The 20,799-nt window shown below is 49.0% G+C and overlaps 2 protein-coding genes across 2 annotated transcripts in view; one reads left to right on the top strand and one right to left on the bottom strand.

Annotated features, from left to right (window-relative positions):
• Positions 1-1,182: 1,182 nt before the first annotated feature.
• Positions 1,183-18,269, bottom strand: LOC147120911 (homeobox-containing protein 1-like). Its single transcript, XM_085977307.1, has 8 exons — positions 18,223-18,269; positions 17,075-17,160; positions 14,315-14,425; positions 12,987-13,140; positions 11,712-11,794; positions 9,907-10,002; positions 4,165-4,259; positions 1,183-1,323 (listed from the first exon to the last, which is right to left on the bottom strand). The coding sequence occupies exons 1-8, from the start codon at positions 18,267-18,269 to the stop codon at positions 1,183-1,185; spliced, it is 813 nt and encodes a 270-aa protein (XP_085833433.1).
• Positions 18,250-20,799, top strand: part of ints9 (integrator complex subunit 9) — a 64,380-nt gene continuing 61,830 nt past the window's right edge. The window contains exon 1 of the mRNA XM_085979436.1: positions 18,250-18,380. Within this exon, the coding sequence (XP_085835562.1) occupies positions 18,273-18,380 (108 nt within the window). The 5' untranslated portion in view covers positions 18,250-18,272. The remainder of the gene's footprint in view (positions 18,381-20,799) is intronic.

Raw genomic sequence — 20,799 nt, forward strand, 5'->3', positions numbered from 1 at the left:
CTGTCGAAGCGTTAATCCAAGCAGTAAGGACTTTCTTTTGGAACTTCAAGGAGGAAGTGAATCAGGTCCGGCGGTTACAGCGAGTCCATTCTTTGCGTGGCCACTGCCTGCAACACATAGGACCATCTCCTGGGCTGGACGTGGAGCCAAACCCCTGTTATGTGCAAAACCAATACAATCCGGCGTTCAGCCAGGCCCGAGCTTGATCTTCAATTAAGTCAGTCCCGTTGCTACGCTGAAGGGCGCTATGTAAATGCAAGTGGTCGTTGTTGCAGCCGTTCCCAGTTTGGGCAAGACTGGTCATCTAAGCAGCTGTGTTTGCCCGTCCCACCAACTGCATGTAACGGTATTGCGGTACATTTGGTGTCCCAGCAACCTGGAATTTTTGGTGGCCAGTTAGCATCGGAAGGTTGCCACTGGCTACATAACTGGAACCGTCCTCTTCCCTCCTATAAAACTCCAAGCAAAGTGTCGGGGGCGGGGGCGCCACTCCTAGTTTTTATTACCAACAATCCAGCGGCGGGAGAAATATTTTCGTTGTGATTCTGAACCAATGAGCATTTGTAGCTCTTCAGTTCCCAAGTCCATCACGGATAACAAATACCAAGGTCAGATAATCAGCAGTTCGCGGGAGACCCGGCCGAGGCAGGTGCACTCTGAACTGGGAATATTTAATGTTGGAGTCAGGGCAGACGGAATACTTCAATCCAGGACATCCATTGCGGAGTACTTCAAATCCACAATGCTGGGTGCAGGAACACTTTAAGCTGCAACTCCTGCAGCTAGAATGATGGCGGAGGAGTTGGGGGGGGACGGGGGACGAATCCTTAAGCTGTAATACCAAAGGCTTGAGAAGCATTCCGTTGAGTTTACAGACTGGCAAGTACATTTTGCCTGGAAGGCTGGGCTCAGGAACACTTCATGCTGCGATACCAGGTTCCCAGGAATGTTTGCAGTCAGGCACCAAGGGCAGAGGAGCGCCTTTGGCCAGGACGCTGGAGGTCTGCTGGGTGAGAGGCACAACTTCCGCCCGGGCCACCCAGCAGGATAGTTTACTGCAATCTGGATGAAGAGGACCCTATTAACTAGTTCAAAACAAGATCACGCACAGATATACTGAGATTACATTAAGGATAGGGTAGTCCAATGATGTACCATATCGCAGTCCTTTCCTACAGTGCGTCAGTCATCTTCGATCACTTCTCTCTTTATTTCGCTACCTCCTTGTCTGGCTAATGCCAGGATGGTGTGATTGACCGCGGCCATTTCGACAGCTAAAGAGATGGGATCTTGCTGGGGATCACTGTGACTCGTGTTGTCATCCTGTGTTTAGAAAAAAACACACATTGGTTCATGAAGAGAACTAGGAACCGGTCATAAACACATCCCTCCCCCTTCTCCAATTTCCTCCTCCTTTCCTGAAGGCACCGAGTGAGCTCGGATATGGACTATTGGACGCTCGTAGCCCTTCGCCCAAATAGTCACTCTTCAGGCCTGAGCCTGCACTCGCAACGTCGACAAGCTATGCCTACTCTTGTTGACCCAAAGTCCACACATGGGGACTTTCCAGCGGGAGTTAGTAAATGGAGATCAGGAGCAGGAATCCCCACCGATACCCTCGCTCCCGCCCACCCCCCTCCCCGTCAGGAACGTTGAGGCCAGCTGTAATGATGCAACTACTGCCCCAACAGAGATCTGCCAAACCTAGGACCTTTCTGGTCTGTATAACTCACTACCACAATGGCCAGTTTAATTGCCCTCTGATCTATTACATGTTATTTCATTTTTTGTTGTTGTTGTTGTGATCCACCATTTATTTTGAAGGGAAACATCAGCAATAAAACACGACTCAATATAGAACTCAGTGCAGTACACGGTTAGCAAAAGTTACCAGCACCGGAGATCACTGATCCTTGAGGCAATAGAATTGGTCTCAAATGTCCCTGGACTAAGTAGGAGATACAATCGGCCAAGGCCACAATTATTGCCCAATCTTAGATGCCCTGAAGTGATGGTGATGAGCCTTTTTCGACAACAGAGTGGCTTTATCATGGGGCTCATTAAGACTCAGTCGTGTAGTGTGGACTCGAGTCAAGCGTAGGCGTGGCATATTCCTACAGTGGGGGATTACAAAGTGTTGTCTTTATAGGCAACACTTGGTCCAAGTGATCTCCTGGAATGGTTTCAATCGCACGAGGGTGTCGGAGAGGAATTTGAGAGAGAATTTTTTCCCTCAATGGCCTGGGTTTCTTTTCTGGCCTTTTGCCTCTCCCAAGAGATTACATGGCTGCAGGGGCAGGGTGGGTGGGAGGTGTCTAGTCGTGATGTTCCAGTCATCATGGTGTGTGGGGGGGCAGGCTTGATGGGCCAGCTGGTCTTTTCCTGCCCATCAATTTCCTACATTCCCTTCTCAGAAGGACATTAGTGAACCATTTGGGGTTTTTACAGCTGTCTGGCAGCTTTCATGGCCATTATTTTCCAGTGCTAGCTGACAAATTACCAGATTCAACTACAGGAAACACTTTGGTATCCGGCACCGACGGGACCGGCGTGTTGCCGGTTGATCAAAAATTCCGGATGATGGAGAGGGTTATCTACCGAGGCTATTTTTAACAAAGAAAAATAAAAAAATCAAGAAATGTGCAGTATACAGTAATTGGGTACTCACCTACAGAATGTTGTGCTAAATGGATGGTGGAAGATGCTTGATTAAGTACAGTACTGCCAGTTGAGGGTGATGCAATGCAATGACTACCAGCAGCGTGGGAGACACACAGTACCCCTGTAAAATGGCGGATCGGAAGAGACGACCGGCAGCGCGGGAGAGTCAGACTCCTGTTATTGAGGTGTTCCGACTCCCGACGGCACCAAGAAGCCGAGTAGTGGCAGTTTGGAGAACTACCCCCACTGACTAACTCGGCCACCGCGGGAGACTCGGACTCGGCAACATTGCCGGTTATTGAGGTGTTGTTTTCGGTGTGAGAATTTTGCCGGTTAATAGATAATTCCGGATATTGAGATGCCGTTTAAACAAGAGTTTCCTGTAACAACTTACCACGGTGGGATTGGAACTCCTGACATTTATAAAACACTGGTTTGGCCTCAGCTGGAGTATTGTGTTCAATTATCAGCACCACACTTCAGGAAGGGTGTCAAGGCCTTGGAGAGGGTGCAGAAGAGATTTACTAGAATGGAACCAGAGATGAGGGACTTCAGTTATGTGGAGAGACTCACTGCCTAAAAGGGTGGTAGAGGTAGAAATCCTCTCCGCATTTAAAAAGTACTTGGATGTGCACTTGAAGTGCCACAACCCACAGGGCTACGGACCAAGAGCTGGAAAGTGGGATTAGGCTGGAGAGCTCTTTTTCGGCTGGCAGAGACATGATGGGCCGAATGGCCTCCTTCTGTGCCGTAAACTTCTATGATTCTATGGGGAAGCTGGGATTGTTCTCCTTTAGAGCAGAGAAGGTTAAGAGGAGATTTGATAGAAATGTTCAAAACCATGCATGGTAAATAAAGAGAAACTGTTTATGGAGGTAGAAGGGTCGGTAACCAGAGGTCCCAGATTTAAGGTGATTGGCAAAAGAACCAGAGGCGATATCAGGAAACATTATTTTTACACAGCGAGTTGTTGTGATCTGGAATGCGCTGCCTGAAAGGGCGGTGGAAATAGATTCAATGGCAACTTTCAAAAGAGAATTGGATAAATACTCGAAGGGAAAAAACGTACAGGGCTATGGGGAAAGAGCAGGGGGAGTGGGACTAATCGGACTGCTCTATCAAAGAGCTGGCACAGGCACGATGGGCCGAATGGCCTCCTTCTGTGGTGTATCGTTCTATGATCTGTACCATAACTACGACACTACTGTATCTTGCGCACGTATGTCTGACGAGGGCAGGATCAGACTTGGCTACAATGTCCTATTTGGTAAAACAGCTCACTGTCTAGACTCGCACGTGAAAAATGACCACTTGGATGAGATACCAGAGGGTTGTCGCTGCCCATGGAACTGCAGCCCAATGCAAGTCAGTGCCTTCATGCGATGGGAAGATTTTCTCATTTAAAAAAAAAAAAGTCTGCGGCTAACTGACAGAAGAAAATCAAGTATTTTTGAAATACCCAAACAGTTGACAATCTAACAGAATATAAAGAACAATCTCTACCTGCTCCAGGAAATCGCTCCCATCGATATCATCACTATTGGAATGTCCACCCGGGCTCTGCACATCGATACCATGAGTTTCTAGGATTGCTGCTTCTTTGAAAAAGCAAAATTTTCCATAAGAAACTAATATCGCTACACCAAAGCTTAAATGTTATGAAGCTTAGGGAGTGTCCCAGAAAACCCCACAGTTAGTTCAAATATCAGCCACTTCATTTGATGATGGGGAAGGCTAAATAAAGTACGCAAAGTGAGCAGCCACTACAGGGGAATAAAAACAAATGCACCTCACACACGTGGGCTGCTATTACACTATAGACACCATCTCATGTCTTAGCATGCACTGTGGCTGCAGTCAGCCGGGAGAGATCCGCACGTGAGTGTTTTCAGGCACGAGCTCTCGTCTCCTCCGCACATGCGTGTCTGCAGGCACATGCGGAGCTCTCGTCTCCTTCGCACATGCGTGTCTGCAGGCACATGCGGAGCTCTCGTCTCCTCCGCACATACGTGTCTGCAGGCACATGGAGCTCTGGCCTCCTCCATACATGCGTGTCTGCAGGCACATGCGTAGCTCTCGTCTCCTCCGCACATGCGTGTCTGCAGGCACATGCGGAGCTCTGGTCTGCTCTGTACACATGTTTGCAGGCAGATGGTGGTTGGGGGAGAAGACCGAGCTATGATAATAAAACTCACAGTTTCGGCAAGAGTGGAGCAGCGCAGAGGGTCCATGAAATTGCGGCAAAATTACTGCCCTATGTTACTTACACCACAATTTCCTGGAAAATCTGTGCCCTCGTGATGGCGCACGCCGCAAGCACGGCTGATGCGCCATCAATTACTCAAAAGACTGAGGTTAAGCGAGTAACAACCAGGCTTTTATTAACTAAAGAATGAAGGTCTTGTCTCGAGTGGTCGACCCGTCCAGAATACTAAGGGACTGGGAGGTAGTCACTTATATACCTGGAATAGTGGGAGGAGTCAGCCGAGGCATGTCCAGACCTGTACCTAGTGGAATACACATACACATACAGACAGGTATAACAGTGGTTTACCACATTCACCCCTTGTTTAAAAATGAGTCCGGCGGGGTGAAGTGTATTTAAAAGTTCGTGTATTGGAGTCTCTCCGGAGGTCTTGTCTGCCACTGTGATCGACGTGGCGATGGCAGGGGTGGTGGAGCTTCCGGCGTCGCGTCCAGTGTAGGCTGGGGCCCTGGAGTGTAGTCCTCGTGGGTGACGGTCCAAGGTGAGCCGGCTGCTGGGGTTGGATATCGGGTCGTGGGGGGTGGTAATGGGTAGTGGGTTACAGCGGTCCCCGAGGGTGCGAGGTCTCGTATGGAGACTGTGTCGTAGTGGGTTACAGCGGTCCCCGAGGGTGCGAGGTCTCGTATGGAGACTGTGTCCTCCCGCCCGTCCGGGTACGCAATGTAAGCGTACTGGGGGTTGGCGTGGAGGAGGTCGACCCTCTCGACCAGGGGGTCCGTTTTATTGGCCCTCACGTGTCTTCTCAGTAGTACCGGCCCTGGGGACGTCAGCCATGGCGGTAACGATGTCCCCGATGTGGACTTCCTTGGGAAGACAAACATTTTCTCGTGAGGGGTGGCATTGGTGGCAGTGCAGAGCAGTGACCGAATCGAGTGGAGCGCATCGGGGAGCACCTCCTGCCAGCGGGAGGTCGGAAGGCCCCTAGACTTTAAGGCTAGTAGGGCGGCCTTCCAAACTGTTGCATTCTCTCTTTCCACCTGTCCGTTCCCCCGGGGGTTGTAACTGGTGGTCCTGCTTGTGGCTATACCCCTAGCGAGCAGGTACTGGCGGAGTTCGTTGCTCATAAACGATGAGCCCCGGTCGCTATGGATATAGCTGGGGAAACCGAACAGGGTGAAGAGGCTGTTCAGACATTTAATGGCCGTGAGACTGGTCATGTCCGGGCAGGGGATAGCGAACGGGAAACGGGAGTACTCGTCAATGATGTTGAGGAAGTACACATTGCGGTCGGAGGAGGGGAGAGGCCCTTTAAAATCGATGCTCAGGCGTTCGAAAAGGCGAGTGGCTTTTATCAGGTGGGCTCTGTCTGGTCTATAAAAGTGCGGTTTGCACTCAGCGCAGACTTGGCAGTTCTTGGTCATGGTCCTGACCTCCTCGATGGAGTAAGGCAGGTTGCGGGCCTTGATGAAGTGGAAGAACCTGGTGACCCCCGGGTGGCAGAGGTCATTGTGGAGGGCCCTCAGCCTATCGATCTGCGCGCTGGCGCAGGTGCCACGCGATAGGGCATCTGGGGGTTCACTGAGCTTCCCAGGCCGGTACAAGATCTCATAATTGTAGGTGGAAAGTTCGATTCTCCACCTCAAGATCTTGTCATTTTTGATTTTGCCCCTCTGCTTGTTGTTGAACATAAAAGCAACTGAACGCTGGTCAGTGAGCAGGGTAAATCGTTTTCCGGCCAGGTAGTGCCTCCAATGACGCACAGCCTCCACAATAGCCTGGGCCTCCTTCTCGACCGCGGAGTGTCTGGTCTCCGGGCCCTGGAGGGTTCGTGAGAAGAATGCCACAGGTCTCCCCGCCTGATTAAGGGTGGCGGCCAGAGCGAAGTCGGACGCATCGTTTTCCACCTGGAAGGGGATGGATTCGTCCACTGCGTGCATGGTGGCTTTGGCAATGTCCTCCTTGATACGGTGGAAGGCCAAGCGGGCCTCTGCCATCAGGGGAAAAGAGGTGGTTTTGATCAGCGGACGGGCTTTGTCTGCATAGTAGGGGACCCACTGAGCGTAGTAGGAAAAAAACCCTAGGCACCTCTTCAGAGCTTTTAGGCAGTGGGGCAGTGGGAGTTCCATAAGGGGATGCATCCGGTCCGGGTCGGGACCGATGACCCCGTGTTCCACAACACAGCCAAGGATGGCGAGGCGGTCTGTGCGGAATATGTACTTCTCCTTGTTATATGTCAGGTTCAGGAGTTGGGCGGTGCGGAGGAATTTCTCGAGGTTTGCGTCATGGTCCTGCAAGTCATGGCCGCAGAAGGTCACATTGTCTAGGTAAGGGAAAGTGGCCTGCAGCGCGTTTTGATCGACCATCCGGTCCATCTCCCTTTGGAAGATGGAGACCCCGTTGGTAACGCCGAAGGGAACCCTAAGGAAGTGATAGAGGCGGCCGTTTGCCTCAAAAGCAGTATACTGGCGGTCTTCAGGGCGGATGGGGAGCTGGTGGTACGCTGATTTCAGGTCAATGGTCGAAAAGACGCGGTACTGCGCGATCTGGTTGACCATGTCAGCTATGCGGGGGAGTGGGTAGGCGTCCAGCAGGGTGTAGCGGTTTATTGTTTGGCTGTAGTCGATGACCAGGCGTTGTTTCTCGCCGGTCTTAACGACCACAACCTGGGCTCGCCAGGGGCTGGAGCTGCCCTCAATAATCCCCTCCTTCAGGAGCCGCTCCACTTCGGTTTTGATGAAAACCCTGTCCTCTGCACTGTATCGCCTGCTCTTTGTGGCGATGGGCTTACAGTCGGGGGTGAGGTTAGCAAACAGTGGGGGGGGGGGTGGGACTCTGAGTGTGGAGAGGTTGCATCTGGTGCGCGGCGGGCAATTTGGAGGCTGCTGGCTGTGGACTGTGAGTGGGGGGAGGGGGCCAGCGTAACGCTTTTGAGGTGGCACTGGAAATCCAACCCCAGTAGGACGGCAGCGCAGAGGTCGGGCAGGACCAGGAGTTTAAAATTATTGAACACAGTCCCGTCTACTACTAGTGTCACCACGCAGTAGCCGCCAATGTCCGCTGACTGGGACTCGGAGGCCATAGAAATCCGCTGGTGCGCAGGCAGGACTGGGAGAGAGCAACGCCGCACCGTGTCGGGGTGGATGAAGCTCTCTGTGCTCCCGGAGTCAAAAAGGCAGTTTATTGCATGGCCGTTTACCTTAACGTCCATTTTGGACCGAGCTAGTTGGTGCGGTCTCGTTTGGTCCAGCGTAACAGAGGCCAGCGTAGGGGTCGGTGTGTCGCTGCGGGTATCAGATGGGGGGGGGGTTGGCGGTCTGCTGCTTCCCGGCTGGTGTCCAAGATGGCGGCGTCCATGATTCCCATGTGGCTGGAGTCGTCCAAGATGGCTGCTGCTGCGGTGGTTCGCACATGGCTGGGGAGGCCCAAGATGGCGGCCCACACGCGGCGCTGTTGGGGGCCCAAGATGGCGGCTCGCACGGCCCACACGCGGCGCTGCTGGCGTTCGGGGTGGCTTTGGCCTTGCAGACGCTGGCGTAGTGTCCCTTTTTCCCGCAGCCCGAGCAGGTTGCATTCTTCGCCGGGCAGCGCGCTCTGGGGTGTTTGGCCTGGCCACAGAAGTAGCATTTCTGGCCTTGGGATACTGCTGTCTGGCTTTGGGACACTGCTGCGGTAGTTGGGCTGGGGTGGCACGGTGCTATGGGGTTGTCCTACCGTGTCCCAGGTTGTCGTTCCCCGCGGCGTCCACGGTGCAGAGGAGTAGGCTTCCATGCCCCGGTAGGCTGCGTCCAGCGTTAGTGCGATTTCGGAGGCTTTGTCGAGGGTGAGGTCACTCTGCTCCAGCAGTCGCTGTCGGGTGTAGTTGGACCTGTGGCCCGCTACGAAGGCATCCCGGATCAGTTCCTCCGTGTACTTAGCGGGCATTACCGCCTTACACCCACAGGCCCGGCCAAGCACGGACAGTGCTTGGAGGTATTCCTCAGTCAATTCCCCAGGTTGTTGCTTGCGACTCCCCAGAAGGTGCCTGGCGTATACTTCGTTCACAGGGCGCGTGTACTGGGTCTTGAGGAGCTGGAGGGCGGCTGTGTACGAGGTCGCGTCCCGGATGACTGAGTACACTCGGTGGTTCACCTTGGAGATCAGGACAAACAGTTTGTCCGCATCCGTTACGACCGCAGTGGGGGCAGTCAGGAATGTCTCGAAGCACGTGAGCCAGTGAGCAAACTTGGTGGAAGCGTCCGCTTCCCGACTGTCCAGGTCCAGGCATGCTGGTGTGAGGATCTTCTCCATTATAAAAAATTTAGTTAATAAAATTGATGCGCCATCAATTACTCAAAAGACTGAGGTTAAGCGAGTAACAACCAGGCTTTTATTAACTAAAGAATGAAGGTCTTGTCTCGAGTGGTCGACCCGTCCAGAATACTAAGGGACTGGGAGGTAGTCACTTATATACCTGGAATAGTGGGAGGAGTCAGCCGAGGCATGTCCAGACCTGTACCTAGTGGAATACACATACACATACAGACAGGTATAACAGTGGTTTACCACAACGGCACAAGTGGCCAGGAAATTCTGAGGCAATGTTTCCTTCTCTGAGTGGAGCAGCAGTAAGGGTGATATAATTGGCCTCGGCCCCCGTGGGCTGGGAGGGGAAGGGCGTGACATGAATCAGCAAGGGTCCTTGCTCCTGACGACTATGTACATACTCACGCTGGACCGTGTGCACGTGCGAGCATTGGGTGGGGCCGCTGGAAGAAATACTGCGCACGCAAGGCCGCATAGCAAGTTTAAAGGGCCCATGCAGGGAAAAAAAAATTAGCGGGAACGTTGGAGGAGACTTGTGTGGAGTATAGACACCAGCACAGACTGGTTGGGCCGAATGGCCTGTTTCTGAGCTGTATATTCTACGCAATTCTATTATACCTCCAAGCCCCCAAAACAGAACAGTGATACTGTAACCTTCTTGCAGGTTTGGCTGCAGAGAAGGAGTTTTCTTTCTGAGACTCTCTTTCACTGAACCCTATCGTCTCCAACAACATTACCAATGTTCGCTCTCCTCTTGATCTCCTTCCTGCGATTGGCAAACCAGTTGTACACTTTCAGAGGGGTCACTCGCTCGGACTCCGTCAGCTTCCTACCTATAACAACAGGAACATGTGTCACTCAAGTCTCCATGAAACAAGCGGCCACTTTCTTACTGTGGAGAAGGGAGAGGGAAGCAGCCTGTAGTCTGGACCAGAACTGAACTGCACTGTCCAGTGGTACTGTTGCAAAATCTGTTACACTTGTACTACAATTTATATCAACTCAGCATGACAGAATACCAGAACACAGATTAAAGCTTTTACAGGCTGAAATAACTAAAGTATTTACTTTCAAATTAAAATACAAAATTGGCAAATCAACAATAGGAAGGTTGCACAATTTACAGTAGTAATCAAATATTACACGAGTTAGTGATGTCCATTGGGGTTTACCCACTACAAAGTGAATGCTCTTGCAATATTGGAAACACCCTCCAGGTTCGAATAATATAGTTCATAATTGGCCTCTCTGCTCTCCTACGCAATGCTTTGCCGATGAGTACCTTCTCTGAAATACAAGTGTCCCAGATGATTGTTCTAGCAGCAACCAGCAGGTTACATAGAAGATAGGAGCAGGAGTAGGCCATTCGGCCCCTCGAGCCTGCTCCGCCATTCAATGCAATCATGGCTGATCATCCAAACTCAGTACCCTGTCCCTGCTTTCTCCCCGTAGCCTTAAGAAATATATCTAACTCCTTCTTGAATATATTTAATGAATTGGCCTCAACTGTCTTCTGTGGTAGAGAATTCCACAGGTTCACCACTCTCTGGGTGAAGAAATTTCTCCTCATCTCTGTCCTAAATGGTTTACCCCTTATCCTTAGACTGTGACCCCTGGTTCTGGACTCCCCCGCCATCAGGAACATCCTTCCTGCATCTAGTCTGTCTAGTCCTGTTAGAATTTTATAAGTTTCAATGAGATCCCCTCTCATTCTTCTAAACTCCAGCAAATATAAGCCTAATCGACCCAATCTCTCTTCATATGTCATTCCTGCCATCCCAGGTTTCTATCCAAATCGTTAATCTGCCTTTGCTCTAGGTGCGGAGAGTCCTGTGTATTTTCCAGCATTTTCTGCTTTTATTTTGGTAGGCAAGTAGCCGGATGCCTAAAATCTATGGGACTGGGAGAAGACCCAAAAAGGGAAAAATAAAGGGGAGTCTCACCCCTCTCAACAGGATATGGAGTCGGGCTCTTCGAATGTTAGAGAGCTATTCTAAATGTAGTCCCAGCTTCCAACAGCATTTAAAGGTTAAAGAAGAAAGAAAGACTTGCCTTTATACAGCGCCTTTCACAACCTCAATGTCTCAAAGTGCTTTACAGCCAATGAAGTAATTTTTGAAGTGTAGACACTGTTGTAATGTAGGAAACGCGGCAGCCAATTTGTGCACAGCAAGCTCCCACAAACAGCAATGTGATAATGACCTGTTCTTTTAGTGATGTTGATTGAGGGATGAATATTGGCCAGGACACCGGGGAGAACTCCCCTGCTCTTCTTCAAAATAGTGCCATGGGATCGTTTACATCCACCTGAGAGAGCAGACGGGGCCTCGGTTTAACGTCTCATCCGAAAGACGGCACCTCCGACAGTGCAGCACTCCCTCAGCACTGCACTGGATTATCAGCCTGGATTTTTGTGCTCAAGTCTCTGGAGTGGGACTTGAACCCACGACCTTCTGACGAGGGTGCTACCCACTGAGCCACGGCTGACACTATTCCCGAGGTATAAAATATTATTTTATTTCTTGAACACACAGCTCTTTACCTGGCTTCTGTATGACTGCATTGCAAGCATTTGAAATCTCCTCTCTCTTGGCTTCATCTGGGTATTGGTTTTCATTGAAGTAACTGGAAGCGAAAAAAACAGGTTACAGATTCAATAATGGTACCTCTTACAGCTAGAAATGAAAAGAAAACTAGAGGCGTACTCGCAACAAATCTCACTATTGTAGTGCATGTGCAGATTAGGTACAGATGGCACGTTAAGCAACGTCCTAAAACAGGTTAAAGTTCAGATGTGGGTTTCTTAACTCAACGGTGCACCTAGCTCCGTCCTGGTGATCCACCTCGGAGGGCTTGCTGCTCCAGGTGTTCTGGGCCAGCTGGTTGTGGAAGGTTGTTGGAGTGAGAGAAACCACGAGGCTGCTACAGGCAGCCGGGGCTAAATCAGTCTGCAGTTAAAGGGCTACTCGGCAATTCCCATATGGCATAACGGAAATGAAGAGCTCACCGTGTGAGGAACAATGAGGGTTCAGTGAAGCCCACCTGCAGTACAACGCATTACAGCAGTGCTGGAAGTCATTTTAAAGCAAGACACTGCTCGAGATAGATTTGGTAGTGACTAATGCAATAGGCGAGTCCTCCATCGGAGGAGTCGGGGAAATATCTGTCCTTCATTCAGCACCTAACCCCGATGCCTGGGCACAAACCCATTACATGGCTCACTGTAACTGTAGTTACTGATGTAAGAAAACTACTAGGCACTTGGTCTAAGCGTTAAACAAAGCTTTAATCAACTGTTTTACAACATGGAGGTCTAGTTGTGTCCTTCACTAGTTCCTGTTAAAGACTGTCCTGCGCAAGCTGGGCCCGTGCCAGAATATTTATACTCTCCCTGGACAGCGCCACCCGTAGGCCGCTCAGTATTATTTCATAAGTCTTTCTTTCATGAATAACTGATTCATGTCAGTTACTAAAGCGGTTGGGCTAAGGAGGTGAAAGAATTTGCTCTCAGCCTGCAGCAACTGTTCAAGCATATAACAGAAGAGAGAGAGAGAAAAGACTGACAGGTTTTCACGACCTCAGGCCGTCCCAGAGCGCTTTGCAGCTGATGAAGTACGATGCATCAGAATGAACGTCATTAAGGACAACTCTTGCACCCTACCTTCACCTCTTGGCAACGCACAATCTCAGCCACTTTGCAAAGCTCACTTACCATCGCAATACATCATGTGCATGTGATGGACGTTGACGCAATGTCATCAAAGAATAGCGGCAATGAAACAAAGAGAGCTGATGGAGTAGTGTTTTAAGCAGGTACCTTTCCATGACAGTCAAGCACTCCTTCCGCCAGGTGAAGCGACTGCCCCTTCGGAGCCGGAAGTTGCCCGATGTGGCACCAACGGCTGGCGTCGACTGTTTCCACTCCGGTTCCTCTGTGGTGGATGAGGCCGGCCTCATGTTTAAGGTAACTCCTCCAAAAATAAAAAGGAAAGCCACTTAATGATCAAAATACCAGCGCCAATGACTGGAGGAAGATTTTTCTACTTTTCATTTCTGAGCAACAAGTGTCCCATCCTATCGTTGGTTGCAAGTTTCAAAATATTCACATCCTCAGCTTTGATATTCCAGTTCTGGTCTCTGCCCCAGACCCATTCCTGTTCAAATGCAAAATATTGATCCTCAAGAAGTCAGCCAATTGAAGTAATATTCAAGGCCATGATATCCTCCTGGTCGTAGGGTTAAGGACAACCTTATCTCAATAACCAACTCCAACTCTAAGCCCTCAAAACTAGTTCTTTTTGCCTCCCTCAGCATTCCTTTCCTGCTATAATCTACAGGGGCTTCAAACCCAGGTTGGGTTCAAGGACACCCTCTTGGCTTCAAGGACACCCTCAAAGCCTGCTTGAAAAAGTGCAACATCCCCACTGACACCTGGGAATCCCTGGCCCAAGACCGCACAAAGTGGAGGAGAAGCATCCGGGAAGGCGCCGAACACCTCGAGTATCTTCGCCGGGAGCAAGCGGAAGCCAAGCGCAAGGAGTGCACGTCAACCCAAGCACCCCACCCACCCGCCCCTTCAACCACCGTCTGCCCCACCTGTGACAGAGACTGTCGGTCCCGCATTGGACTCATCAGTCACCTGAGAACTCATTTTTAGTGTGGAAGCAAGTCATGCTCGGTTCCGAGGGACTGCCTAAGAAGTGAAGGAGATACCTCGCCTTTCCTCCTAGTCTTTTTCAATCTTGGTGGCTTCCTGCACCATGTATCTTGGCCCATCGCCTTACTGTCTCAAAATTGAAAGCTGGTATCAAATACAAACGCTCAAACCTGGGTTTGTTCAGTTGCTGGTGACCAGGGTTTCCATCCTAGGCTCAATGAGTTGTCTGTAGGCATTAACTCTAATCTGTCACAATATGTAACTGTGTTTACAATGGGAAAAGAAATTCAACTATGTCTGAAATCTGGACTGCTCTTATTGCTGTCAGCAGCCTAATCATGCTGCATCCAAATCTCTACTGCAATCGAGTCCCACCTCGGGGATAGGTCTCATCTGAGGGCCCATTCAGATCCAGACAGAGACCTGCAGCTCCCGACAATTCAAAGTTGCTTTGGAGATTTTTTGTTTTTAATGGAATTATCCAATACCTGGATTAATCTTCTCCAGAAGGTACCATCTGTACAACGTCCGTTTCTTGGGTTCACTCATTTCTAGTCCCTGCTGCAATAGCCACTGGGAAATGAAGCTTCGGCTCATTCCTGAAACCACAGAAAACATGTCCCCTCGTTAATGCTGCACACACTTGTGGTTTCTTTGTTGTCTATTTTCCTCCTCCTCTCCTAAAGGCATCGACTCTTGCCTAGGAAGAGTCCCACGGGACCCGGCGGCAGCACTCTGGTGCCTCACCCAAGGAACCATTCCTGTTGATTCCCACCACTGCGTGAGCCGAGACAATGACCGTCTCCAGGCTTATTCGCTTGTGGAGGGCATCGTAGCCGCTGTCCTTGCCCAACATCCACACACTTTCCGGCTGGAGTCGGTGGATCGGGACGAGGAGCGAGAGGCAAGGCTCGTTCTTCCTTTCCTCAGCCCAGGGGTGCTGAGGCTAACTTGCAGCACCCCAACTACTGAAGAATGGCATGTTCCTTGAATAAACCAATCACAGCTACTAACATTTAGTTAGTTAGGAGGGGTTTTTGGGTGGTAAAGATTGAATTTAAAAAAAAGTTAATTTATGAAAAAGACTTGCATTTCTATAGCGCCTTTCATGACCTCAGGACTTTCCAAAGCGCTTTACAGACAATGACGTACTTTTGAAGTGCAGTCACTGTTGTAACGTGGGATATACGGCAGCCAATTTACGCACAGCAAGGTCCCACAAACAGCAATGTGATGATGACCAGATAATCTGTTTTAGTGATGTTGGTTGAGGGATAAATATTGGCCAGGACACCGGGGAGAACTCCCCTGCTCTTCTTCGAAATAGTGGCCATGGGATCTTCTACATCCACCCGAGAGAGTAGACGGGGCCTCGGTTTAACGTCTCATCCGAAAGACGGCACCTCTGACAGTGCAGCACTCCCTCAGCACTGGCATGGGAGTGTCAGCCTAGAATTTTGTGCTCAAGTCTCTGGAGTGGGACATGAACCCACAACCTTAATCTGATACACGATGATTACAATTCTATGTAAAAAGTCAAGGAAGTACTGAAAATATCCATTCCTGACCAGCAGCATATCGCTTAACATAGCCGTTGGTTCAAGTTTCTGGCGTGGGACTTGAACCCACGACCTTCTGACCCAGAGGCAAGAGTGCTCCCCACTGAGCTACAGCGGACACTCTATGTAGTGCTTTATCACCAAGTGTTTCACACGATGAATCATTTTTGAAGTGCAGTGACTGCAGTTGTGTCGGAAAATGTAGCAGCCATTTGGCACCAGCAGCGTCCCACAAACAGCACTGAGAGGAAAGACCAGTTAATATGTTTAAACAGTGGCTGCACTCCAAAAATATATTTTCTGAAATTATCAGCCGTGAAGTACTTTTGGATGTATAAATGGAAGTTCGTTCTTTCTTCTGCTCTGCCAGTGCTGCCCTTCAGCTGGCTGCTAGTGGGGCCCGAAGGTCAGAATCCACCCACTGTGGCATTTACCTCACATTCTGTGGCCACATTAATATAAAAAGAGAGTTTTAAAATCTTAACCTAATTTGTGAGGAAGTGCTCACAAGTGGTGTATGTAGCTGCAGTGCTAACAAACTTGCTACTAACTCCCTGTAATAGGCAGGACGTCCCTCAATAATACTAAACTTGTATTGAACCTTGGTTCGGCCACACTGTGTAACTTCTGGTTGCCATGTTATAAAAAGGACATAGAGGCACTGGAGAGAGTGCAAAAAAGATCAACAAGGATGATACCAGAAAAGCGAGGTTATACCAATCAGGAAAGGATGAACAGGCTGAGTCTCTTTTCTCTTGAAAAGAGAAGGCTGAGGGGTGACCTAATAGAGGTCTTTACAATTATGAAAGGTTTTGATAGAGTAGTCACAAAGAGGGTGTTTGCACTTGTGGGGAAGAGCAAAGCTAGAGGCCATCAATATAAGAAACTTCTTTACCCAGAGAGCGGTGAGAATGTGGAACTCACTACCACAGGGAATAGTTGAGGCAAATAATATAGATGCATTGAAGGGGAAACTCGATAAGCACACGAGGGAGAAGGGAATAGAGGGTTGTGCTGACATTAGATGAGGAAAGACAGGAGGAGGCTGGAGTGGAGCATAAACGCCGGCATGGACTGTTTATTTGCTGTATATCCTATGTAATCCTATGAAGTACAGGAAACTCTCTTTTTATCCGGCACCGACGGGACCGGCGTGGTGCCGGTTTATCAAAAAGTCTGGATTACAGAGAGGTATAGTTAAAAGGTACGAGAGCCCCGTACACGGCCACAGATCAAGGCGTCCCTGTTGCATAGCAACAGGTGCAGGAACCCCAGTTACACGGCCACAGATCCAGGAACGGCCACTAATATGAAGTAAAACTTACCTGAACCTACTCCTGAATTTTGCCGGTTAATAGAGATTTCCGGTTATTCAGGTGCCGGTAAATCAAGAGTTTCCTGTATCTCCATTCTAGCGGTGTTTTTACTGCCTGGATTCTCTTCCACTCTTTACTGCTTGTTCCTATTCTCCAAGCTTATGTTAACTGGACAAGCTAGAAAGTTGGGCTTTTCCAAGTTTGGTGGGGAGTTACTAGCAAGCCTATGTTAACTGGGAACTTTTACATAGACTTTCAAAGATCTAACATGTTATTTTCAATACATAAAGTTGGCTCCACAGTTCAAGAGTTTTGTGTGTTTTTTTTAAAGTACATCTATTTCAAGCACAGGTTGGGGCAATCCCCTCCTCACCTGTGACCTGGCCCACGATAGTCTGGGAAATCATCCGATTCGAAAGAAAGCTCTTAATTTCTTCTTTAATAGCAGCGCTGTCCCTCCTACAGAACGTAAAGAGGGGGAAATAACATTACAGGCTTCTCGGAAACATTTCGGAGTTTGAATTTCTTTCCACCTCTATTTCCAAACAACGTGGGGGTTGGATTAGTTCACCCATTAAATCACAGAGATACCCATTATTGGTCAAATGAGAGACTTTTCCACCGTATAAAGACTGGGGCAGCAGTTTGTAACATTGCGAGCATCCACATCTTTAAATGCTCACGAATTTCGCTTTTCCATTCAAGCTTTTTCTTTTAAAAATAATTCATTTTCACCTGGTCTCTTTAGGTGCCTCTCGGGCGATTTAGCATTTCACCACTCAAGTGAGCGAGAGGGCGACTTACTCATGTGTACCAGTCAGGTGCTGGGAGGTGTGCCAACGATTCGGACAGAATCGATCGTGGTCCTGCTGGGTGTTTTAAGTGGACAAAATAATGAGAACTGCACACGTCCATTGTACTGAAGTCCCAGTGATGGGACTACATAGGAACAGGAGTAGGCCTTTCAGCTCCTTGAGCCTCTTCCACCATTGAATGAGATCATGGCTGACCTGTATCCTAACTTCATAGATCCTCCGTGGCGTCCTAAGAGAATCATAGAAATTTATGGCACAGAAGGAGGCCATTCGGCCCATCGTGTCTGTGGCAGCCGGAAAAAGAGCTCTCCAGCCTAATCCCACTTTCCAGCTCTTGGTCCGTAGCCCTGTAGGTTACGGCACTTCAAGTGCATATCCAAGTACTTTTTAAATGTGATGAGGGTTTCTGCCTCGACCACCCTTTCAGGCAGTGAGTTCCAGACCCCCACCACCCTCTGGGTGAAAAAAGTTCTCAACTCCCCTCTAATCCTACTAATTACTTTAAATCTATGCCCCCTGGTTATTGACCCCTCTGCTAAGGAAAATAGGTCCTTCCTATCCACTCTATCTCGGCCCCTCAAATAATAGCCTTGGCTAGCAAAAACCTATCAATCACAGATTTAAAATTAAGGTACTGCTTACCTTAGTAGCTTCTTCTGTGTATTATACCTCAACACAAAATAATCCAATAGTCACTTCAACTAACCTCATGAGCTCCTCAACCTTTTCTTCTAGGTCTGTCTCCTCTTCCATTGCATGAAAACTACACGTCCTCTGGCTGCTGTTACTGTGGAAACGGCTGGGCGACAGCCGGCCATTCGCCAGCGGCGGTTTCTCATGGTTAATGCTCTCTCGTCCGTTGAGGTTAGTGCTGCACGGCGGAGGGGAGGTGTCGTAGCTGTTGCTCGGGGACGGCGACGTGCCGCTGTATTGGGTCTGCGTCGCAGCTGTGGCGGTGGAGGACGAAGCGGGGAAGTTGTTGCTGTTGCCGTAGGAACTGTTGCTGTAGCTGTGCCGTTTGCCGAATTTCTCGGTGTGCTCCTGGTCGAGCCGGTCCAAGGTCTCCAGCGCGTGGATAATGTCGCGCTTGGTCATTCCGCTCCGCCGGAGTCGCTGCAGCAAGTCGATCTGTTCGATCGTAAACCTAGGCTCGTCTGTGTAGTGTGACATTGTATTACCGCTGTACGGAGCACAGGAAAAAAAAGCATTTACTAAACCCTCGATGGTGAACAGACAGGTCAACGTGACTAACCCCCGAAAGATGGACCATTTGGTCACCACTATCCCACCTTGCCATTTTTATTCCATTAAAAAGTGGTCCGATTAACTTTAACGAGTGAATATCATCATCAGTGCCCAAGAGTTATCATTGAGCTTATCTAGAATATCAACCTGCTATAGAAAAAAAAAATCACACTTACACCCAAATGTGTTTTAAGTTGTGCGATACTCTTAATTCATTACTTCAAACTGCTTCCACTGTGTGACAAACCTGTCACTACCAGCAATTCACCCTTGTGTTATAAAACGCTGTCTTAACGTTACACAAATTTAGAAGGGTCAAATGCATAACTAGTGCTTTTCAGTATACATGCAGACACAGTACGACCATTTCCCTGCATGGAAATCCTAATGACAATTGCTGGGATCTCTGGCCAAAAAGGTTGCATTAGAAAATCTATTTTATGGTAAAGACACCATTTTGTAACAAACAGCCAACGGCATTCTGGAAAAAGGCCAAAATTCAGCCCAAATCTCCAAGTCCCCTTGCGAGGTTGGTATCATTGTCGTCATGAAGATAGTTTGCATAGTCCTGACCTTCGGGTAGATAAATCCATCTGTTTTGATGGCATTGGCCCATATTTTCCAACCCCCCACGGGAGCGTACGAGGTGTGTACGCGCCCATAGGGGCCGCGCACGTTCCAGGTTTGGGCATGCGAAGCGCACGCGCTGAAACCCGGAACTTGCTATTTGTCAAGAATTCATCCGCATGCCCAAGAAAAGTGCCTCTGCGGGTGGAGAGTTGCGCTATTTGCTCAACCTCCGCCCGCTGAAAGGCCATAGAATTCTTACGCCTGGTGAAGCCTGCTTTTACCAGCATGAGAGTTTAAAAAAATAGAAAAATAAGATTTTATCACTCACTTATAAATTAAAAACCCTGTCCAATAAGGTAAGGTTATATTAAGCACCATTAAAACATTAAAAAAATTCAATAAATATGTTAAATGAAAATTAAATTTTATTAAATGCCATTTTAATTAATTTTATATGTGTAATGGTTTTTATTTATTTATTTCAGTGTGTTGGTGCATTTTTGCAGTCATCCCCATTCGTACTTTTGACAGTTCTGTACATACGGAACCGTCAAAAGTATGAAGGGGGGTTCCCTTCTTCCATTGGTTGGGCTGGCCCATGTGATCCCGGGGACGCTTGCGAACCGCATGCGACACCTGGGATACGTGGGCCTCTGCGCATTTCAAAGAGGAGATCCCAGGATCGGAAACTCGGGATCTATGGAACCAGCAGGTAGGTTCATAGAATTTTATCTGATTGGAGGCAGCCACCCGCTGAAACCTGGAACTTCCAATCGGAAGCCTCTGATTGGAAATTCAGGGCCTATGGGCAGGATTTTCATTCAGGAGTCGGGTTGGAGGCTTTTGGGGTTGTAGTCCCGCCTCCATCGAGATGCGGCCAATCCACGCGATTTTAACTTGATTGACCTTGTTGAGCCCGCCCAGCGGGCTCAGCAGGCCAATTAAGGGCCACCCGGCAACAGGTGACGTCACAGACTGAAATTTCATCTGTCAAAAGGTTTCGACTGTTGAAATATCAGTGTTTCACAGCTGTTTGAAGCGGTCAACACTGACAGTCTTCTAACGTGAGTCCTTCTCCACAGACTCAGTTAGAAATCTCTCCTGCACAGAAAGCTGCAGGCTGCAACTTTTGACCGTTCGCAGCCATTCTGCTTTCTGTGCCGGTAAGATGAGGGACTCCTGAGACCTAAAGGAAGGCTGAAAAGGTCATCTTCCAGAACTCGATAGACTCTGGAACAGTACCCATAGATTGGAGGGTAGCTAATGTTACCCCACTATTTAAAAAAGGTGGTAGAGAAAAAGCGGGGAATTATAGGCCGGTAAGCCTGACATCGATAGTGGGGAAAATGCTAGAGTCCATTATAAAAGATGTAATAGCAGAGCACTTGGAAAGCAGTGACAGGATCGGACAAAGTCAACATGGATTTACAAAAGGTAAATCATGCTTGACTAATCTACTGGAATTTTT

The sequence above is a fragment of the Somniosus microcephalus genome, chromosome 3 (assembly GCF_052327205.1).
Source record: "Somniosus microcephalus isolate GS21.2 chromosome 3, FLI_Smic_1.0, whole genome shotgun sequence".
Classification (NCBI taxonomy): Eukaryota; Metazoa; Chordata; class Chondrichthyes; order Squaliformes; family Somniosidae; genus Somniosus; species Somniosus microcephalus.

Coding starts and splice junctions, on each gene's coding strand:
- LOC147120911 (XM_085977307.1), bottom strand. CDS start 18,269: ATGGAAGAGGAGACAGACCTAGAAGAAAAGGTTGAGGAGCTCATGAG. Junction 13,141..14,314: donor TCTGGAGAAGATTAATCCAG/GTATTGGATAAT, acceptor TTATTTTTGGAG/GAGTTACCTTAAACATGAGG. Junction 4,260..9,906: donor CAAGAGGAGAGCGAACATTG/GTAATGTTGTTG, acceptor GCTTTTTCAAAG/AAGCAGCAATCCTAGAAACT.